The sequence below is a fragment of the Lissotriton vulgaris genome, chromosome 4_2, assembly GCF_964263255.1.
Source record: "Lissotriton vulgaris chromosome 4_2, aLisVul1.2, whole genome shotgun sequence".
In the NCBI taxonomy this organism is placed as follows: Eukaryota; Metazoa; Chordata; class Amphibia; order Caudata; family Salamandridae; genus Lissotriton; species Lissotriton vulgaris.
In genome coordinates this window covers 13,275,118-13,299,218 of record NC_141692.1, presented here as the reverse complement: position 1 = coordinate 13,299,218, position 24,101 = coordinate 13,275,118, and the positions used below count along the sequence as shown (strand labels likewise).

General features: G+C 42.3%; 1 protein-coding gene across 1 annotated transcript in view; it reads left to right on the top strand.

Moving 5' to 3' along the window:
* The first annotated feature begins 5,130 nt into the window (after positions 1-5,130).
* LOC147718131 (phospholipase A2 inhibitor and Ly6/PLAUR domain-containing protein-like) overlaps positions 5,131-24,101 on the top strand; it is a 110,906-nt gene continuing 91,935 nt past the window's right edge. Inside the window, exon 1 of the mRNA XM_086919204.1 lies at positions 5,131-5,200. Coding sequence (XP_086775330.1) covers positions 5,149-5,200 — 52 coding nt within the window. The 5' untranslated portion in view covers positions 5,131-5,148. The remainder of the gene's footprint in view (positions 5,201-24,101) is intronic.

Here is a 24,101-nt window from a genome sequence, read left to right as displayed (position 1 = left end):
GTTCCATCTTAAGCCCCCTCCTGTTTAACATCTTTATGGCCCCCCTGGCGGTGACAGCGGAGTCTTTTGGCGCCCGGATTGTCAGCTATGCTGATGACACCCAGCTCCTCTTTGTAAGTAACAGGGATGGTCAGTTTGATGGTGTCCAGGTCAACGGATGTTTGAGTGCTGTTTTTGAGTGGTTTGGACGCCATGGGCTGAAGTGCAACGCCGACAAGTCGGAGTTGCTCTTCTTTGGCTGTACATCTGAACCCGATTGGAAAACCTGGTGGCCGAAAGATATGTCTCCTCCCACTAGCTCGTCTGTGAAAGCCAAAAATCTGGGAGTGGTGATTGACAACAAGCTATCTTTCGGACCACATATTTCATCTCTCACTGGGAAATGTTTCGGCATCCTGCGGATGCTTCGCAAATTTCTCCCCCTAGTCTCTATCCAGCACAGAAAAATTATTGTCCAGGCACTGATCTGCTCCAGGCTGGATTATGCAAACATTTTGTTTCTGGGACTTCCCAAATATCTGGTCAGGCGTCTGCAAATCGCTCAGAGTTCTGCAGCCCGCGCCATTTTTGGTCTTCCAAGGAAAGCCAGAGCCACGGATCTTCTCGCCACATTGCATTGGCTCCCAGTTGCAAAAAGGATTTTATTTAAAACATTGACCACGACTTTCAAGGCCTTGCATGGCATAGGCCCCAAATATATCTCCAAACGACTGTCTTGGTATACCCCTCCTAGATCTCTTAGATCCTCGTCCTTATCAAAAATGAGTGTTCCCACTATCAAACGGGCAAGAGCAGGAGGACGGTCTTTTCGTCACTTAGCCCCTCATGCCTGGAATGATCTTCCAATCTCTTTAAGACAGACTTCCAGTCTTCTGTCTTTCCGCAAGGCCCTTAAGACTTGGCTCTTCCCGTAATCTTGATGCTGTTTTTGTGTTTGTATGCCCTTTTGGTGTTATGTTTTTTTTCCCCATCTTCGGTTGGGAGTCTTCGTCAAAGCGCCGGGATACTCCAGTGGAGTGGCCGTGCGCTATAGAAGTGTACAAATAACATAACATAACATAACAAAGGCATAGTCTCATCAATTCTGCCACTAGTGCCACAGGATGCAGCACTTCTCCTTGACAAGAGAGGTTTCTATCCACTGGTGATTATGAGTCATCTAGTTGAGGAGCTCAGCGGTGTAGAACAGAGAGTTGCAGGGTGCGGGAACTGGGAAGGGACTATGTCGACAAAGCAGGGACCATATGTCCATCTGATAGCTCTGAAGCTTCGGACATTACCAAAGAATGTGGAATTGATCACAGCACTCTGCACTGTAGTTCCAGCAGCAGTCAGTTGTAAGGAGCTTAGCCCACTTGAGCTTCCAGGGCAGCCAATGCCAGTCATGGAGAATTCTGAAGTATAAAAATTACATCAGCACATCCACATCCTGTGCACCTCTTTCCAGACTGACAGCATTACCTCCTGGATATGATTGGAGGACATTAATTGATAGGAAGAGGGTAGGTATTAAAGCAGAGAAGGGAGTGGGCCTAAAAGCAAATGGTGTTTCAGTCAGGCCCATAGTGGGGCATCCCAAGGGGCTCAGATGGGCCGTAAGTACAGAGAGTAAGCTGTAACACAAGTTAAAAGGCATTCACATGGGATCATCACAGGCCTCCAAGTGTCAAATCTGGGCATAGGTGAGCTGCCCTGACCTGGAGTCTATTCCTGCTTCAGAAGTAGGCAGAGACATCCACATCTACACTCGTTAGAAGGATTTGCAGGACCCAAAAGGTAGATCCATTGAGGAGCCACCATCATCTTAATGGTCTGGACTCTTCCCCATAATGAGAGGGTGAGGAGAGACCACCTCTGGAAAACCATTTCATGCAATTTAGCAGAAGGGGAAGGTTATATTATACCATATTGATCTTGATGCACAGATAGCTGAGCCCTGACTAGATGCACCACATGTGGTGCCTTGGATACAAACGTTTGTGGTGGAGCATGACAGGGGGGAGGGCTTCACTTATTGACAAATTCATTTGCTTGCCTGTGTGCCAAGAAAAGCACACTGCATCTACTAGCCAGTCACTAGGATGGCAATAAGGAGAAGGATGTCATCCACATAGAGAGGGCCTTATCCTTCACGACTGCACATCGGATACCTTCTGGCTTTTGGCAGAGTCCTGCAGTGAAGGTCTCCTGTGCAAGGAGAAACAAGGGAAGGATGAGAGGGCAACCCTGACAGGTGCCACAGTCAACTGAAAATATGTCCTATAGAAACCCATTGCAGGAGAAATCTGTCAAAAGGAAATTGGACAAAAGAAGCACCTTACAAATAAATGGTCTCCCAAGCCTGTGTGGGACATAGAGTGAAAAAGGTAATGCCAATCCACTCAATCAAGTGAAAGCATGAGGAGTTCGAGCAGATAATTCTTCATCTGTCACTGTAGGTGCATTAGCACCTGAAGAGGATGTTGAAAGCTGTGGACCGAAACAAAACCTACTTGGAATTTGTGGATTACAAAGGTTATCACTTTACCCAGGCACGTGGCCAGCACCATTGAGCCAGTACTTAGCACAGCCCAGAGGGTCTATAGCCATCTTTAGAAGAACAATGATAATGGCCTTGTTAGAACTAGCCCTCAGGGAGCATGTCGCTTTAACCTCCTGGAACACCTGGTTCAGATGAGATACCAGTAAGTCCTCACCTGGGAATTGGACTTCTCCTAGAGATTTACACGTTAGGAGGGCTCCTCAGTAAACTCCCCTGACAATAGTGCCAGTCCCTGCTCTGACTGGAACGGTAGGTTCAAAGAGTCCAGGAACAAATGTATCTATTTAGGTTTGACTCCCTGTTCTATGGCATAGAGGGAAGCTTGAAAAATTGTCAGAGGTGCGATAATTACCATATGCACCCACAGCTACCACAGCACCAAGACAGCCCTAACTGCCGTCACTGATGACATCAAGGACCTCCTAGAATGTGGGAAAATGGCAGCCCTCATCCTCCTGGACCTATTAGCCACTTTTGACACCATCTCCCATCACACCCATATCAACAGTCTTCACTATATTGGGATCCAGGGATTCACACTCAAATGAATTGGCTCATACTTCATCGGAAAAACCCAGTGGATCCATTCCCACCGTTCACCTGGAGCCCAACAGGATCATCTGCGAAGTCCCCCAAGAATCATCTCTCAGTTCTACACTCTTCAACACCTACATGATCCCGTGGGCCTACACTGTCAGATCGCAGAAACTCAACATCATTTCCTACATTAAACCCAAAACTAGAACAACTCAACTCTTCACACAGCAGAGTGTGTGTGCCGCACTTCTCAACTGGCCAGGGGCCAACCCGTCCCAATTATATACCGGATAGTGAGCTATTAGCTCTTGTGGTATGCCCTGCCACTGCACCTGTTGTCCCCAAGAGGCAATTGTTTAGTAATAAACAACAAAAATTCTATCCACTGTGGGATGCACCACCAAATATCAATAACACAAATATCAATGGACTCAAAGAAAAGTGTCCATCCAGTAATTGTTTGCTTTTTTGATCTTCTTTATTCAATTTTCATCAGGCAGCCAACGCGTTTCGTTCATAAGAACTTCGTCAAGCCTGTAAAAACATTTAAAAACATGTATATAGTACTATATACAAACATTAATCCTCCAATCTTAATATTGACAATAGTAGGACAGAGGCAAATTTAATGTGCACAAAATTCTCAGTCCTCTAAAAAACTCTATTACATATTTATAAGCTTTACTATAAATAAATCAAAAGATACTCGCTGTCTATACAGTGAAGTTCTACTTTCTTGTGTATGTTTAATATTTGCCCACTCTAAGGCCATACTAGCAACCACTCACATTGATCCTCATAATCTAAATTTCAGTTGAAGTCACAACATTTCCTACATTGACCACAATCTGCTCATCCTCTCGCTGTCTGAAGACTCCTCCACCACCAGAGCCAACTTCCACAGATGCATGATGAACGTTGCTGACTGGATGAAGGACAACTGTCTCGAACTCAACACAGATGAGACGGAAGTCCTCATCTTTATGAACAACATCTGCCCATGGAACAATACATGGTGGCTCATGGAACTCAGCCCACTCCCAGCCCCTACAAACCACACTGTCAACCTTGACATCATACTGGACAGAAAGCTATCCATGAAGAAGCAGATCAACGCAATTTGATCTGCCTGCCTATGCACTCTTCTCATGCTAAGCAAGATCTTCAGGTAACCTCCAGTCAATAGCAGACGGACCGTCATGCAGGCACTCATCCCCAGCTGGCTGGACTATTAAAAAAACACTCTACATAGGATTCACTGCACATCTCCTGAAGAGACTTAAGGCAATTTAAAACTCAGTAGCAAGACTCATCCTCAACCTCCCCAGAAGGACCCTGCACAATAAAGGACCAACATACATCAACAAACGCCTGTCCTTCCACCAGTCACAAAGATACCTTATATCTACATTTCTGCTCCTCATAGACAGCCCCTGAATCTGCAGAACAAAATAACGGAGGATGCTCCTTGTTGCACCTGCTGGTCAAGACATGGAACAACCTTCCCAAGCACCTCAGTATCACTCTGTCACTCCAGCAATTAAGAAAAGATCTCAAGACCTGCATGTTCAAATGAGCACACTACCACACAACAGTCAATGTCTCCAATGCCTCAAGAACTTTACAGGTGATTTGATATGCTTTATAAAAGTCTGATTGATTGATTGACTGATTGAGGCAGAAAATACTCGACCCTGTGGTAAATACCCTAAGTAGATTATTCCTAATTATGACTCCTAGTTATATTTTGTATATGTTTGTTTGGTTGGAATTGAGCTCAGCACTTATAATCATGGCCTCAGTATAATTTGGTATTTACTCAACACATCTGCAGTCCATCATTTCATACAGTTAATTTCAATATATTTCTAAGGGATGATGCCAGCAACCAGAGATCCCAGTCACACACAAAGGGTTCAGCCACATCCTGTGAAAATAACTCAGGTATCCTGTGCCCACCCCTTCTGTGAAAGTATAAAAGGCATGCCCTGAGCATGAGATGTGCAGAAGACCCAGACAAGTGATCCAGGTCAGAGACTCCATCCCCTACTCTTTACTCTTCTATAACCATGAGGGCCACCCTTGCAGCTGTGACCATGCTCCAGGCACTGATAACCGGAGGTAAGATGGTCATGCCCGTGTACAGTCTTGGTTGTTGTGAGTATACACATCGGTGTTCATAGATATTAAGAGAGCAATGATCAGGACAGAGCTTAATTCGCTCCAGAAATTAGCTGTAAGTTTAAATGTCCCCAGCTGTCTTTATCTACTATCATAATATTGCCCTTTTTCCTTGTCCCTGCCTTTCCGTCTTTTTTTTTTTTATCTCAATTTAGACAATCTGTAAATGCCAGGGAACCCCCACCCCACAAACTAGGAGGGGTGATAGGTAAAATGATTTAAAAAAACCTATTTTCTTTAGTGGGTATTGAACTGTACCTTAGGTCAGCTTGAAATTCAGCCAGGCTGGACCTTGCTAATGTTTTGAGTTCTGTACCTTGGGGCTCATCCCGCTAGCCTTCCTATGAAAATGCACTCTAATGACCTCATGGCAATTTAGTACTTTTTTACTGTTTTAATGAATGTTAATTATTATTAACATAATGAGGATTGTGTTTTCAATATTGATCGTACACAATGCAACAGGTGCAACGGAAGGTTGATCACAATTATCTTCAAGGCACCTGTTGCCGTGGTGACCATTAGATGATTACCACAATATTTGTGCAAGAAAGTTGATTGTAAAATGGAGGTTAGCTGCTGGCAACAGAGAAATAACAGAACCAGCAATGTCACCATACCCTCTTACTACAGTGCTCTTGTCTCAGACGGAAATGCAAAAGCACTTACAGTTCATTCTTGGAACCATGCTTCACCCAGCAGCTTCTCTGTAGAAGAAAATTCTTCTGAATTATTGCATGTCAACACAATTGGAATAGAGCGTCTTAGAATAATTCGTTTTTTTTCTTTATTTTTCATTTTCATTTTTACTTCATACCTTTTATTTCTTGTTACAAATTTGAGTGTGAGTCTTTAAATACTCGAAATCTGCACCAATATGTTTAATAGCTGCATTGGAGCAGATTTCAGATTTTTATGAAGTAAAATAAAATGTTCAAGAATACTGCTTGAATCCTGTGATAGTGATACAATTCCAAGATATCAGATTGTGAATTGCAGTTTAACATGAGGTGATCTACACTCACACATATGTTCATGAGAGAAAAAAAATAATATCTTATTTTTAGTTTCTTCCATGAAGAAAACAACATAATGATGATATTCGACTTCTCTCAGGCTTCTCTAAAGCAGCAGATGCTACCTTAGTTCAAATGACATAGCAGCGAAGTTTTGAAGGATCAAGCTGGTGTAAGATCTAGTTTCATTTTAGCCACAAGTTCTCATCTGGTAGCCAAAGCCTGAACTTTACCAAGGACCTTTCATTATCTCCATTTGCGATGGCAAGGGTGTAAGCAAGCTTCACTGGCCGGACCTGGATATATGTATGTTTGAGTGGTAGCAAGTGTCTAGTGCAAATAGCCATTGACTAGGTTGCCTGTGCCGTAGTTTCAATACACAGCTGGAAAGTACTGTTTCCGCAGTCATCTATCCGAGACAATTCTATGCTGGGAGAGGGTCACGTTTTAAGTGGTGTAACTAGTCAGCCATTGCCGATAATCTTAATTAAGAAGAACTATGGAGCATATTATCAATGACAGCATTAAAAAGTATCGCCCGTTTAGCTGCAGAAAACTGCTGCTAAAGCGTTGATAATTAGCTTGATTATATGCCCTTGAGAATTCCAATAGAAGTCCATGTTCTGGTGTTAACATGGGCATCTATTGGAATTATCAATGGCATATTATCCAGCCCATTATGGCCGTTTTAGCGACAGTTTCCTGCCGCTAACCTGCGATAATTATAATGCCGTCCTTGATAATATGCCCCTGTACTGGTTTAGGCATTAGGCAAAATATTACTGCATAAAGCCCAATACTGTGGACTGACAGACAAAATACCAAAAGAACCTGATTAAAATGTGTCCAGTGTGTTTAGAACTGAGTGCATGGCATATGAGAGCTACACTGGCTACACCCAAACAGCCACCAAATAACACGAATAACCCAAATGATGTCTCACTTATTTTATTCTCTTCAGATAATCACACAGTGTGATAGAAGACATTGTAAGTTACAAATCAGTATACCAGTACTGCATATGTTAGCTTACATGTGGTTACCAATTATGAATGACACAATACTGAAGGGACATCTCGGTCCTGAAGAAAGCCATACTGACCCTGTGGGCGCTTTATTAGATGGCTGAAACATGTAGAATGAGGATGTGGGAGATCATCACCATCTCATATCATACCCAGCTCTGTTTGTAATCTTACCATAAGTTTCCATTATTAAAATTGTCTTTTAAGTTGTGGGTATCCTTGAGTTCATTTCAATCCTCTGACCCCTGCAAAACTCTGGTGTGCTGAACTTCAGGTGTCACAGCACACCCAGGAACAGGAACTCTGTGACAGAGCATGCCACTAACTTGCTTTAGTGGATGAGGGTTCTTTTACTCTCTTGAGCAAGGGGCATAGAAAATATGTTTTGAACTGGGGTAGAGAGTTCCTTTTCATTAGGGAAGAAAAGTGAGCCTTAACTCTTCTCACTCTCTCCTTTTGTTCTTGTCTGCACTCTACATTCACGTGCCCGCTGCGCGTGTCCGCTGCGCGTCCGATCCCAGCCCATTATATGTGTTAATGGAAGGATGGCGTGCAAAAACTAGTGTGCTGACCGTCGGGAACGCGTGGCAACCCGCTAATGGCTGCCCACGACCTCACGGTGAAGGGAAAACAATTGTCTGGAGTATAACACACTCTGACCAGACTTCGTATTTCAAAAAGCCCCAGACGTAATGCACAAAGCCAACCCCCCAGGATAGCCGAAATAGTGAGTACAATTTTCTTTTTTTTTAATTTTTATTAGGCAAAGGTTGTAAACACTTTAAAAAAAATATCTATTCAGCATATTCTAAAAGCAAATTCAAAGTGCATGAAGAGCGAAAATAATAAAACTTAACGGAACCTTTCAGTTACCATGAATCATACATTCTAAACCTGTGTTGATGTAAATACCTAGATTCTTTAGGCGGTCCACTTTTCATTGAAAATTATAGCCCAAAATAGCTGCTTTGGTTGTACTCTCTTTACAATGGGAAAGCTTTGCTCTTATTCCAATTGACTTTGTAGCCAGGAATGGCCAAGAAGCGAGAAATGGTAGACATGAGTGGTGTCACGAGTGAAGTAGGCAGATCAGTAAGTGTGATCAATGTGTCATCTGCATAAAGAAGTATTTTTGAGATCCCTGCTGGTATAGGAATGCCTGCTATTTGTGAACATAGTCTTATTGCCACAGCCATCATTTCAAGTGCAAAAGGAATAAAATGCGTGATAAAGGGCTACCCTGGCAGCTTCCTCTTTGCACTAAGCTTTGTTTTGGAAAGGAAACCCCCACAATTCACTTGTGTGGAGGCTGTCTCATATAACCATTTGACCTTAGAGATATATGCATTACCTAATCCAAACCTATGTAGTGTATGGAACCTATAGCTGCATTAATACGGTCAAAGTCCTTCTTTACATCCAAGGATAAGGCTAATGCATCTCCTCCAACATCCTTGGAAAGTACGTGATCCAAAGTGCGTAGATGGTTATGAGAGTTTCTGCCTGGCATGAATCCCATTTGAGAATTATGTATGAGTTTAGCGATAACTTGTTTGAGTCTTTTGGAGGCTAATATCTTTGAATCAGTATTCAGAAAGGAAATTGAATGCTAGCTACTGCAGCATAATGGATGTTTCCCAGGTTTGGGAAGGACCTAGCTTTATTTGTGATTGCTTGGGCAATTTTATCCTTTGTTATTTTGCCTGCCAGTATGAGCCTGTCCTGCTTATTGAGGAGGGGGAGTGTTATTTTCTCAAAGAAATCCTGATCTTTGTGGCGATCATCATCAATCTCTGAGCAATATAGATTCTCATAATAATTTGCAAATATATTAGCGATTTCCTGAGTCTCAGTTATTAGCTTACCTCCAGAGTAAGAAGTAGCCGAAATAGCTGTCATATCTTCTCTCTTTTTTTATTGTGCCGCCATCAAACGACCAGCTTTTTCTTCTTGTTCGTGATTTCGGGCCTTAAGTCTATGTAACATATTTCCTGCTTTCGAAGTATACAGCGTATTTAGCCCCATTTAGCGTTTTTCAATCTAGATCTGGAATCTTCAGTTGGATTGGTACATGAGCATGTTTCAGGGTTTTGATACCATTTTCTAAAATGATCTGTTGTTCTGTTCTACGTTTATTGGCTATGGGAGAATCTCTCATAATTTGCCCCTACTGGTGGCTTTACAGCTGTCCATAATATTAGAGGATAAGAAACTTAACGTTTGTTGTCTTTCATATAAGTAGTCAAATGTGAAAATAATTGGGATTTTCCAGTCAGTAGTTTGTATCGGGATATCTTTAAATGCCATTGTTTCCTACAAGGGTCTTTCAAACCCCAATCAAGCTGTAGACTGATAGGAGCATGATCGGAAAGTGCAATTTCTCAAATGTCACACTCAAGTACTTGTGTTATGATAGAATGTGAAATAAGACAATATTATATTCCAGAATAGGAATCAGGTACTGCAGGGTGTATACTAAACCCTTATCTGAAGGGTTTAGAAAAAAAAGAAATGTTATAAATTCCATGATCCTCACAGATGTCTCCGAATATTGCTTTCTGCCATGTGTCATATCTAGGGGGCTCATTCTGTCTAAGATAACATCCGGAGCAAGATTCCAGTCACCCCTAAAGGTATTTTGAAAATTCCCATCTCTGTTAGAATTATGCTTGGATGAAGAAAAAAGGAATATGTTACCACCGATTTTAAGTTTGGCTAAAAGAAACTGACCATCTGCATCTGACCAGGACTGAAGTATTTGACAATGCAGTGTTTTCCATATCAGAATGGCTACACTACATTTTCTATTATTAGTATGTGATATAGGATCTCCTGTCTTGTAAGAAGGAGGTTTATATCTGTAAAGAATCTGGCTACCCAATCGCATTATAATTTTTCTAATTCTATTCCAGATATATGTGTCTCGTGAATGAGAGCAATAACTATGTTTGGGGGCTTAGAGGCTGATTACAATGTAGTTCGGAAACTCTTCTGACCGAATAGATTTCGAAATAATTTTCGACTGAATCGGGTTCTGCAAGTCTGACCAACCAATTCTGATGCTTTCCAACATCTTTGGGTCAGACGTGAATTGATTTCAATGGGAACCTATGTTCCAGATGAGAACACAGGCTTCCATTGAAAAAAGGGGTGGTTGGAGAAAACCTTGCACCCTGTGGTGGGTACCCCATGGTGCCTGCCACACTTTGCATGGTTGAGAAGATAGGTCCCTTGGGTACCCCCCTCGGCCCCAAACAGAGGTTCCGAATCCCATTTGGAGCCTTTCCGAACAACATCGTAATCGGCCCCTAAGTAGGAAAGAATTTTCTTCCTTTTAAGGGAATTAGTAAAGCCCGACAGCATCTGCGGCGTCCCCCAGGGCTCATCCCTCAGCCCAACGCTGTTCAAGGTCTACATGGCCCCCCTCGCACAAGTGGCCCACCATCATGACCTCAACATCATCTCCTACGCCAACGAAACCCAGCTCATCCTCACCAAGGACCCACACACCGCCAAAACCAAACTCCACTTGGGTATGAAGGCCGTCGTCAACTGGTTGCGGAGCAGCCGTCTGAAGCTGAACTCGGACAAGACAGAGGTCCTCATCCTCGGACCCACCCCCTCAGCCTGGGACAACTCCTGGTGGCCGACCACACTGGGAACAGCACCAACACCCACTGACCATGCACGCAACCTAGGATTCATCCTCGACTCCTCCCTCTCTATGTCGAAGCAAGTCAACGCCATCTCCTCCTCCTGTTACAACACCCTCCGCATGCTCCACAGGATTTACAAGTGGATCCCCACTGCAACAAGAAGAACGGTGATGCAGGCACTCGTCAGCAGCACACTGGACTACGGCAACGCACTTCAAGCAGGAATCCCAGCCAAACACCTACGACGACTGCAACTCATCCAAAACGCCTCAGTCCGACTGATCGTCAACGTCCCCTGCCGCAGCCACATCATGCCCCACCTGAGAGACCTACACTGGCTCTCTGTCGACAAGAGGATCACATTCAAGCTCCTCACCCACGCACACAAAGCACTCTACAACGCCGGACCAGCCTACCTGAACAGAAGACTCAGCTTCCACACCCCCACCCGCCAGCTCCGTTCCGCCAGCCTCGCCCTCGCAGCTGTCTCCCGCATCCAACAAACGACCTTTGGCGGCAGATCCTTCTCCTACCTCGCTGCCAAGACCTAAAACACCCTCCCTACCCACATACGGCAGACCCAAGACCTTCTTGCCTTCAGAAGGCTCCTCAAGACCTGGCTCTTCGAGCAGTAGCAGCATCCCCCACCCCTCCCCTCAGCGCCTTGGGACCCTTACGGGTAAGTAGCATGCTTTCCAATTACGCTGGTTGATTGATTGATTGATTGATGGATACAATGTGCATAGAATTAGTTGTCATGATGCTCACTGGAAATGTCGGAGTATGTTTGATTTGTGTTACAGAAACAAAAAACTATCCAGAGTATAAGAAACCTGAAACTAATAAGTGCAAATACAATCACAAAATAATATTAATACTAACCTCTAAATGGTGTAAGTACACCATTCTAACTGCTAGAAAGGGAAAGAGCAGCACAGATCCAACAATGTATATCTTTTGTCGGTTGATCTAAACCTCAATGTGAGACGCAGACTCCGGTTGGGGAGAAAAGAAACCAACTTTTGGTAAACGGATTATGATAAGAATTACGCCATGGAGTTATAAAGTCCATCTAAGAGATTTGCATGTACAAATACATTATGAGATATAAATGGTGTATTGAACAACAATGTAGGAGAAAAGAAAAGGAATCATATCCATCAGAGGTAACAACTGCAGTAAAACAGTAATAAAATTGTAAACAAACACACACGGTGGGTATGATGTCACACTTCAAACAAAGTATTATCAGATATGGGTACAGATTGGTTATCACTATGTCACATTCAAACAATTTTGATAAGTTCCTCTCAGGGTAAGATATCCCACTACCCAGAATATCGATTAGAACAAGTCAAGCAATGGCTTGCTCAGAATACAAGATAGACTGAACGCCGGCACTCTAATTGATATGGGTACAATTAGAGAATAGATTTAAACAAACAAAGAAAATAACATATGATGATGAGCAAAAACTTCCAGAGCAGGGATTTAGTAGTCAGAATCGATTCGGATGATTGAACAGTGATTTATTGCATCAGAGACACATATAATGTTTTTCAAACAGTCTTAGCATTTCATAAAATACAACTTCTTTTGATGTATTTGAAGTTTCAGTTCTTGACTTGGAAGTACAGAAACAGCCAACGCGAGTTTCGTCACCACCGTGGCTTCCTCAAGGCTGTGAGGAGTAGACATGAAATACAATAGTTGGAAGGTGAGAAAAGATGTGCAAAAGAACGTATTGTGTCACACCGGAAGAGCACTAAAAGCAACACCCCGAGCAAGCAGAAATAAGGATGAGTAAAGTAAAGTATCCGAGATGGGAAGATGTGTGCAGTTATCGTAATAAAATTGTATTACACATATATACTCATGTAGCTGGATGAGGCAACAGTTGAAGGTTTACCATCAGATACTTTATCAAAGATGTGGATGACTTCGGGGGAGACCTCTGTCACACTGTCTCTTAAAGATACGGATGTGTAATCTACCAGTACGGTGGCTTTGGAGATCATTCTGTAATTGAAGTTCACTGTTCATAGTTGTTTCAGTCAGAAGTGGTGGTTTTAGGTCCATGTGTTGGTCCTCTAAACTCTCCAGGAAGCGTACCAGATCCCCAGACTCAGTGTATTCCCTTGATTTTCCATCCATAGTGATCCACATTGTAGCAGGTTCTAAAAGACCATATTTAATTTCCCATTTTCTAAGTCCTGACCTAAGTTGCAGGGTCACTTTTCATTTTTCATTGGTTTCAGTGGAGAAGTTCACAGCAACAAATGTTTTATGGCCTTCCAAGTCATAAAGACCATGTTTACGAGAAGCTGTAAGTATTTGACAGACCTGTTAATGACACGGGAGACAAGCAATAATTGGTCCCGGTCTAGATTTAAGGGTTGAAGTTGAAGTAATTGACCGAATCCTTTGATCTCGCTGCAACTCAAGGGGATGCTCAACAGATATGTTCAGTAGCTGCAGTATTAAGGTTAGTAGCAAGCTCTTCACATCATTAATAATTTCCATTTTTTCTGGAATTCCATAAAAGCAAGCATTATTTCTTCTGACAATGCCCTCCAAATCTATTACTTTAAAAAAAAAAGCCAGATATCTGGAACCCAATACTTTGCATTATCTAATATTTGTTTCAAAAGGGTGGTTTGTTTATCTCGAGTTTCCACTTTGGTATGAAAAGAGTTTAGGTCCAACTTTGTTGACTTCATTTCTGTCACGAGCGATGAGATTTTGACATCCATAGATCCCAATCACTGCCCTACTACTTGTGCAAACAAAGGCTTTCTATTAGGAGTTCCACTGGCCATAGAGTTATACTTCAATATTAGAGAAAGCAAGAAATAAGTACAGCCTAGTAACCAAATATGGAGAACCAGTCACTTTAAAAAGCAGTTGGGTAGTAACCCTATAAACGCAAATACATATCTGGATACGGATAGACTTCTGGGATTCTCCAAAATGATGGCTGTACGTTTCAAAACACAGAGTGCAGAAAAACATTCTGTCAGAAATGTCACACTGCTGTTCCCTGCTTAACTAAGTTTGCTCTGCACCCATTGCTGGTAGAAATTTCCTTGTCTGCTTAATGAGTAGCAGAGTCTAAGCTGTCAAATGAAGAAAAATACCACAGGTTTGAAAGTTCTCATATGCTTCTTCTTTGCCCTGTAGGAAGCACAACAGTAATTCGAAAACACCCAGCATCCTTTCCACTTCAAGAAAGGGAATTCCATTAAATTCTTCAGAATCAGGTAGTGTTTCCCGACAAAACTAGTCATTTTTCACGGACTTCTGGGGTTCTGAAAAATTATGACTTCAAGTTTTCAAAACAGTGGTTGCTAAAAAACAGTCACCCAGCAATCAGAAATGTCACACAGCTTTCCCCTGCTGTGTTTCCTGACATAATGTATAATTTTTCTCACAGACTTCTGGTATTCTAAAAATTATGGCTGCATGCTTTCAAACTGGGGGTAGCCAAAAAACAGAGTATCAGAAATGCCACACAGCTCTTGCCTGCCTGGCCAAGTTCCCTCCTCAAAACTCTCTTCTGATAGGAATTCCCATGTTGCAAAGCAGAGTCTAAGCTGTCAAATGAAGAGAGATGAATACTGCAGAGTAGAAAGTTCTCATATGCTTCACCTGTGCCTTGTGAAAAGTAAAACAGCAATTCAAAAACAATTTAAAAACACAGAGCAGCCTTTCCACTTCAAGAAAGTGAATTTCTCGTAACTCTTTAGAATCAGGCTGCTTCCTGACAGAATGAGTTGCTTTTCACAGACTTTCTCAGCTACAGCAATGGTGCTCTAATTTTTACCTCTACACTAAGCATGGGCGAAATTTGCGAATCTCGCGTTCGCGAATTTTGCGGATTTGCGAACTCGCAATCCGCAAAATCCGCGAATTCTCGCGAATTTGCGGATTTATTTTTTTTGTGTGTTCGTGCGGGTTTCTGCCAGGTCGCGAGGGTTTTTGTACAATTTCGCAAACGCGAACTTACCTGTCGGGTCGCAAGTTTTGTGAACTTGTTGTTTCTACGTGTCCAGCCTGTTTGGGACACTCCTCTTCATCACTGCCACCCTCTGTCACCACATGCCACCCTCTGGCTCACCCATGCCACCCTCTGTTTCATCACAGCACCCTCTGGTTGTCCAGTGTACATTATTGTGGCAAAGCAAAGCACACCTTCCCTGCCGCAAGTGACCTGAATTAATTTGGGGCTGATTAATGTGTCACAGAATATTTTTTTAGCTGGCACCTGCTTCCTTAGTGCTTCCTGATTAGTGATCTTTTGCACTTGCTAAGTGCTTTCATTGTTGCAAAATTAGTTACAACACCTGCCCTGCCCCAACTGACAATAATGAATTAGGGGCTGATTAATGTGTCACTGGATTTGAACTTCCAGCCTGGCTCCTGCTTGTCTCCCTTAGCTGTAATTCAGGACCTTTGTGGCATATGTGTAACTATTCTGAGGGTCAGAGCAGGGTCACATAATAGTTGCAAGTAGGCAACTGAACTTTGGAGGGGCCCCTCAGGAAGCACTACAGGAAATGGCTACTAATGATGAGCTTGAACTTTTGAACCTGGTAAGTAGTTTCAGTTTTGCTAAGATCGTATTTCTGCAATTTAGCGCTTATTCGCGGGGCGCGAAGTTGAACTGGGAAGCCGCAAACTCACGCGAACAGTGCGAGCAAGCCATAAAATCCACTGCTCACGGATTTGCGGATTTTGCGGGAAATTCGCGAATCTCGCGGATTGCGAATTTACCGAAAATCCGCAAAATCCGCGAGCGGAACGGATTTTCCGCCCATACTTACTCTACACCTCTGCTGACAGGAAAACTCCTGCCCTTCCACTGTGCCAGTGCAATGAGTTCAACCAGAGTTAAAGAGTAATTTAAATCCCCTGAAGCAGCTTCTTTGTTTAAAAGCAAGTAAAGTCACTCATCTCTTGACAGAATGAGTTGTGAGGCTCAGATGAAGGAAAGACCAGTCTTCAGGACATCATTGAAGAACTGAGTTTAACTGTAATGTCTCATGTAGAAAATAAACTCAAGTTGATGTTGCTGTTGTCTCATTCATGTTGCTTTTATTTTGTCTCCATGAACCCCTCCTGCCAGCTGTGTGGAAAAATTCTCCCCTCCGGAGTCTCAAAGCTCTACCCTGAGGGGGCCATGTCAGTTGGTGGCCAGACTCCTTATCTATCCATTTGAGTGTTTTTATCTGTCTCTTTCTGTCTCAATCTATTACTATCTTCATTCTGCCTCTGATTTTCCTCATCTCTCCCTACAAACCCTTTTGTGTTTCAATGACTTCACTTTTCTACTATCCAAACAACTGGAATTATCTGATACATTTCTGATTTTTTGTTTTATTTTGTACCACTGAACAATATAACCTCCTTGGCTTCTCCTTATTCCTAAAACATTTCCACAGGACAAGTAAATGGGCCCGCTCTAAGGCTAAATAATCTATACTTTTTTTCACACTTATTTCTCTCTGTTTGAATGAAATGCACAATTATGCTCAGATCTTGTAGTGTAGTTCCTAGTTTCCCACTAGGCCCTGCGCATTGGAATAACATAAACAGTAGTATCGACGTGGAACTGCAGATATTCCAGGCCTCCACTGACTATGCTAAACTTAATTGGGTTGTGTTACCAACTAGCTCAGAGGTCACTGGAAACTTTCTTCTCTGCATAGGAAGTGATCAGCTTCCCTGGCACAGACAAGAAGGGATTCAGTTTTCCAACAACCGTGCAACATGACAACTTTGCTCCTCAGATCAAGAGTCAATCTCTAGGGTCGTGTGAAACAATAGACATGTATTTCACTCAGTCAGTCTAGTGCAGTTTACTTTCACGAGATGTAGAGAATAGAGAGACGGGCGTTTGTCAATAAAGGGTTAACATTTATTGAACAGTCTTTCTTCTCGTACAAGAGAAATGTATTGCCACAATTGCAAGACTTGTTATTATAAAAAAGTACGTACAGTAAGATAAGGATTGCGAAATAGAACTGTAAAAGCATTGATATGGTTTCTTAGCCATACAATGGTTTAAAAGTAATAAAACATATATACAGTCATATATACATTAGGCTAACATACTCAACTGGTGCTTCTAACTAAGCCTACCCCAGTGTGCCTGACCTAAGCCTAACACGTGGAAGGGGAGTAAGTAAGTAGCTTTAAGTTAAGTTGGTTTTGCCAAGGTTTGTTTCAAGAATTCTCGTCTAAGGGTTTAGTCAACACCATACCTCTGAATAGAATGATGGAGGATTGGTATCTCCTTCAGGGGAAGCTCGATATCCCAGTCACCCGCAAGGGTAGACCGGAAACGCCGGAGCTGGATTTCTCTGCACGAGAAAGGCAGCGGCTCTTCTTCAGCGCGTCGAGGAAGGAGGGGGGACAGCGTCCGCGGGCAGCTGGAATCTGCTGGATGTCTTCGCAGAGGGACGGCTATTCAGCTCCTAAGCGTACTGCACCATAGTTCGCGCTTTAGCAGCGATAATGGTATCAGTAGCTTCACCACCAAGGGGACAGCAGGCTGCAGCGACAGAGTGCTAGCTTCACCAACACGGGGTCTTGCAGGCAGCTGGCATCAGCAACAGTAGCTCGTACAACAGGCATTGCTTAAGGCAACGTTGGTAATATTTATACCTGACAGGTGCCGGGTTTGACGCAAGTTTGTTGGACATAAGACGTCAATTAAAGATGTCACTAGGAAGTGATAGTTATCAGTTGCTCATTAGAGTTCCATTACTAATCAAAACACAGCAAGCGGGGATTTCCAGGTTTGCTGAGTTTTTATCTTGTTGAAGAACTCGGAGTGTTAATCTAGGAATATCAGATAGTGACTTCTGCTCTGTCATTGCACTAATTGGTCGCAAAGGAAGTGGCAGAGAGCTATGCTGGCATGTGGCTCTGTTCGTGTGAGGCCAGAGATGACTTTTCAGAAAATCGCACTTGAACGGTTATGCCAATATAGGGAATAAATGGATTTATAGCCGAATAGGGGCATAAGGTCACAGTATCGATCAGGAACCTAGATAAACACATAACACCCACTCCAAGTATTCATGTCCATCAAAATTACTAAAACTAAAGCAATTAGCATGTGTAACATTGCCCACCCCAAAATACATAAATGCATTCGAAATAGGCGTACTTGTAATACACGAAATTTAGGTACTGTACGTTTTTTGAAGCATAGAAATCATTCAAAAACATTACTGCATATGAAATCATTGAACGATTATGCAAAAAGTATTACACATGAAGTATCTCTGACAGAAGAAGGGCGAGATAAATCATCACATAAAAATGCATTGTAATACCATGTGCTAGAGGCTGATGTAATGTTGTTATGTCTCTAGATGTGATTAGAAATAGAAGTGTGAAGCTTCTGTTCTCTAAGAATAGTTTTTACGTTAAGCAAAGAATTGTTCGTGCCAAAAAAAGGTAAATATTAAAAATGTCCAATTCAAAAGAATTATTGCTTGAACGGGGAAATAGAGTTCCAACGCTGTTAGCAGTCTTTGTTGATTAAAACTGAAGGCCGAATTCAGAGTTCATGGGAACGCTGTGAGTCGGAAAGCTTCTCAAAGTTATTGTTTCTGTACGGGTGAGAACATCGTATCAGACAGGCTCTCAAAAAATTGGTCTACAAAATCAGGTGACAGTTCAACCAAATTAGATAGCGCTGTAACTTGGCAGGTGTGAGAATGATTGCTGTCATCGTAGTCAGGAGCAGCAATGCTCACAGATGGCCGTACCTGGTTGATGCTGCTTTTGTCGCTTGCTACACTGTTACCACCTAGTCGTAGTACAGGAGTCTCCACAAATGCTGTCATCAGGATTGGTAGCCGCTGGGGACAACACAATGCGTCCATTGGTACTGCTGATGGAAGTGAAAGACAGATGTCCAACACGCATTCATCTCCGCAAATCATACATCTTAGTACCGGTAAGATACAGTTCTGCCATATAGGTCTGAATGAAAGGAACCAGGTCATGTTTAGATCTCTCAGCCTGGCCAATCCAAGGACGTTAGTTATCCTGTCCCGATAGCGCATTGCTAGGATTGTCTCTTCCATTCCCATGGGAGCTATGTCTGAGTTTCGGCTTGCCATATCGAAGCAGGAGGGTCAAAAATAAAATCCCTGCTACAAGTCCCAAAAATAATGGTATGCCGCCAAAAACAGAGTGCACAAAATTAGGAACGATTCCCAAAATTGCCTGGAAGGGTGTTAACAGTCCCGTAAAGACTGTCTTAAATATGCCTGGGATGCTTGTGGCACTAGACATGTTAAGGAGTTGGCTCAACATTTCTACGAAATGCACGGGGCAATTTGTTGATAAAAGGTCATGAACTTCAGTAGCTGTCCTTGCAACTAGAAGATCATACGTCTCTTTTGATGACGTTATAGGCACTGTTGTCTGTAAAAGTACAGATTTCATTTTGCTTAATGTATCAATTCGTATAGAATAGAGATTCAGACGAGGCCAGATGGGAGTCACAGTGTCTGCAGGCCCACTCGGGAACAATGCTAGCATACAGCATTTGACCATGGATGTTACTTTCACTAGATAACTTTTCCCTGGCACGAGGCCACAACATCTGTGATCCATTCTAAGAATGTAACTCCCGTTCGAAAGTTGCATAAAGAAGGGCTCTATCTGAGTTGCAGGTGTGACTAGCTGGTGGCATGAAAGGTTGTTAGAATTTCCATCACATGCTCCGTGTAAATTAATACCCTGACACAAAAGTATACCGCTTAGTGAATGTTTACAGTTGTCACCACTAAGAAATACATTTTTGTCGCTGTCACTATAGCAAGAATGTGTGTATGGTAATTTCCATATAGATTTTACATATCCTTTACCCAATTGTTCATACTGGCCAGCAGGTATGTACTCAAGGCACTTTTTAAATCGGAAAGTTGTTATCGGAATAGTGATAATTCCATGTATTATCCATTCAATGACAGGACTCTCTGACATTGTCAATGGTAATCTCTCGAGTTTTTCGATGCTCAGTATTGTATAGTCTGCTCCTTTCTGTGCCAAACTGATCTGTTTATCAGTAAGGTTAAAACTGGAAAATAATGACGTTGTGTTGATTAAACGCCAAGGCACATAGCCTGAACGAAGATTTTGCAGCGTCCAGCCTAATTCTATAATAGAGCGTAATTGAGACTGGCCATGTTGTAACATTAGCAAGTCTCTGTCTATCACATCAAAGGCAGATGATACAATATTGTCCAACGAATATATTCTGGAAGACAGAGTCATTAACCCATTGTCTACTACAGAAAGTGATTTCTCCAAATTAATACGATCAATTTCTCGTATTTTTTCAGCAGTTTCAATTTGTTTGACTTTCCAAGCCTCGTTGTAAGCAGCATAGATACTGGTCGCTATGAAACGCTTTTGACGCTGTTTGCGTGGTCCAAGAATGAAATCGCGCAAATCAGCACGATCTTTTAGTAAAGACAAGTGTTGCTTAATTTCAGCCAGTGTGGATGAAGTTAGCCATTCAAGGCAGAGTTTCCCTACACTGTATGTTGTTATAATCCCTGGATGTTGTCTCTGGGAGTATCTCGAGTCTAATCTGGTCATTTTTAACCCCTGTGTTTTATTCAGGAATCTATCTTGACAGCTATTTGTGTCTGTAGGCCAGATTAACCACTTTTTCCAATCAGGATGTGTTCTGTTGAAATGTAAAATTTTTGACACGTCTAACTCAATATCTGCAGTTGTATTTACTGGTATTTGCTTTGGTATAGACGGTGTTTTAAGGTCTTTGATCTTAGCTAGGCCAAGACAAGATGTTTGGTGTATTGTGTCATTTAAAAACAACATTTGTTCTGGTATCATGCAGGTTCTAAAGAGTGCTACAATGCCTTGTACCTGCCAATCTTTTGTACCCCAAATTGTTTTCGTTTCAATATTATTTTTCCAATAATCAAAACCAAATATCATCATTTTGTCATAAAATGCTTCTGAATATATCAATTTAGAATTTGTCAGCATTGTTTTCATTCCTGTTTTATCTAACAGTTTGTAATAAAACTTTTCTGCATCACTGGTGTTAAACCCTGAAAAGTGTTTGAATTTCTCAAAAAATGCTTTAGAACTGCTTTTAGGTGGTGTAGAACAATGTTCCCATTGATTATACATAAAGACATTTCTAGGCTGTGCAGATTTATGCAAGTAGTGATCACCATAGTGTGTGTAACAGAATAACTGCTCATAACTAGATGAACCTTGTAAATAATCATGATCTGTGAATCTAGCTGACATTACTAAATCAGACATCATGTCATTAATACTGTTAAAGTCCCAATCATCAGAGAATGTACTAGGTGTTACAAAGTCACTTAAGGAAACCTTCAGTTGATGAGGATACTTCAGGATTTCGACCGGACCATATATCTCATAGTCAGTTTTCTCCCATACTACCCCACCAGGTATTGGAATTGCTGTGACATTTACTGTTGACAGTTCTCTTTCCTTCACGTGGGATGATCTGTGTGGTTTCAGGACTAAGTTGATGTTCTGACTTGCTGTGTCCATTCAATTGTAATAAACTTTCCTAAAATTAAAACTAAAATTAGGCATAGTAGGAGTATGAATACCCCTGAGATAATCCAATGCTCAATCAACGGTGAATCCAGATATAATTCTTTGATTTGTTGAAGGAGTCCTGTTGTATTTTCTTTAGAATACTTTTTTGTTTCTGGCATCACTTCGGGGTCGTTTTGATCTTCAGAGAAGTTGTCCAAGTTGATGAAATAACCAGAGGCAGTTCTGTCAATTGATGGGATTGTTCTTTCAATCTGTCTTTCGGTAGCATTTTCTGATGCCACATTAGTGTAGACTGGTGTTGTTTCTTGACGAACTGTTTCAATCTGTGTTTCAAGAGGCACGAGTTCCATGGCATTATTGCATAGTCCTTCAGTGTGCACTGCAGGCTGATCGAATGTGATTAGTCTTTCAGTTTGAACCTCTTGGATTGTTGCAAGTTTGGGTATTCTGTTGTTTCTTGGGAGTCCACTGGGCCTACTGTTGATTATAGGCCACATGCTTGTGGTTTTACCAGGTCGATAGACACGACTCTGTTCTCCTTTTTACCAGCAAGGGGCGGTAGCACAACTGATCTTGTTCCGGTGACTGCCAAGACAGGTACTGCTTTTCTGTAAGAAGGCCCAAATTCCTTCTTAACCGCGATCTTTTCTCTGACTAGATCCCCAATCTTTGGAATCCAGACAGGCCTTGCTGGGGCTGTTGCTGGTGGTGCCTCGTCAGTGGTACTTGGCTGTTGCTTTAACTTTATGTTGCTTAAGGATTTTCTTGTTTCATTCAGTTCCTGTAAAACAGCCAAACGATCCTTTACATCAAAGTGCGTTGTTTCTTCTTGTACCACTGACATCTGACTATCGAGGTCCTGAATACGCATTCTAATTCCGAACAATAGTTCGTATGGGCTGAAACCTTTTAGAGAATTTCTTGGCATGTTATTAAGACTAGTCTGAACACTTATTAAATGTTTGACCCACCCAGCGCCTGAACCTAATACCTTCGCTGTTATAGATTGCTTTATGTCACGGTTTTTTCTTTCTACCACACTGTTCCCTTCGGGGTGCGACGGACAAGAATACCGCAACCCAATTCCCATGCTAGCCATGGCCTCCCTATAGGCTCGAGAGCTGAAAGCAGGACCCTGGTCAGAATGGAACGTGGTAATTGCGTATGTGCCGATAAAGACTCGCAAATCTTTTATAACCGTTCTAGCGCCAGCCGAGCGCTGGAGGCCTCATTTTTTTTTAGTGTGTTTAGCCCTAACTGATTAATAGGACGCAGGTTGGGGTGCAGGCAGCGTTACACTGTTTCTGATCGGTAGCCGGTAGCATTGTTCACTACTGCGATCCCTATTGCAGTTTTCACAGTTGTTTGCATATATTTGGTGTTCTACACTCATTCCCGGCCACCAGAATACTGATTGCAATTCAGTCAGTGATTCCTTGATCTTTCTGTGCCTCAGACCCAAGCCCATATGTGCGTCTGCTATTAAAAATATTCTCCTGTTCGTGTTTGGAATTACTCTGTCCCCCACTCCAGGGATTCGAGCAAAAGGAACGGAGTTTGCATCGATTATGTATGCATAATTGAGTGGATAGTTTACGGGTAGTGCTGCACAGTCGCCTTTTACGGTCGTTTTTACTGCCAGCATGGTTTCCCCGTCTATGTATTTATCTGTACGCTTTTTTGTGGCTACGGAAGCCGGTTTAGTTGCTTCCGCGGTGGCTGAATTAGCCAATGAATTCCCTGCAACGTGAACGCCATCACGTTGAAGACTCTGTGCGTGAATCACGTGAGTCTTTTGTAGTTCTTTGTGTAAAAGAGCTACCTGTTTCCATAGCAATTTATGCTTTATTGTGGCACCTGTGTCATCTTTGTAGTCGTTTTCGATCCAACTCTGCAGTTTATTGTTGTAAGAGTTGACGCAAAAATGAGAATCGCACACAATAAGTGTCGGGAATTCACGTTCTGCATTTTCGAGCGCCATCTTTAAAGATCTGATTTCAGTTCTCTCAACCGAACAGTTTCTTACAGATTCAGTTTTTGTTACTTTCGGTCTGAATTTACCGCACAGCCAACGACCTTTAATAATCGCACATGCTGCATCGTAGGATTTTCTCTCTACGTTGAAATGCTGTACAAAGCTATCTGTATAGATTATACATGCGTATTGTGGTAGAGGCAGAATTTCGATTGGCAGAGGATATTCTTCTTCATATTCTAAATCATTCAGTTCTTCGTATTGCGAAGCGAAATAGTATTTCACATCTTTCGCTCCTAGAGAATCTATACACTGTATCCATTTCGGATCCAGTGACACTGTAGGCAGGTTTACTGGGCTGAATAGCGCTTCGAAGGCGGATTCCGCTGTAAGGATATTACTCCGTTTGCCGTGTGCTAGTTCTCGCTCATTTGCTAATGCGATTTGCACTGCTTTCACAGTTCTTTCTGTGTGACTGAATGTTTTTTCTGCTTGTGTGTACAAGTGAGATTTTAATTGAGATTGGTACCTTTTCTCCCTCATTAGAGGTTAGGTACGTGAATCCGCATCGTC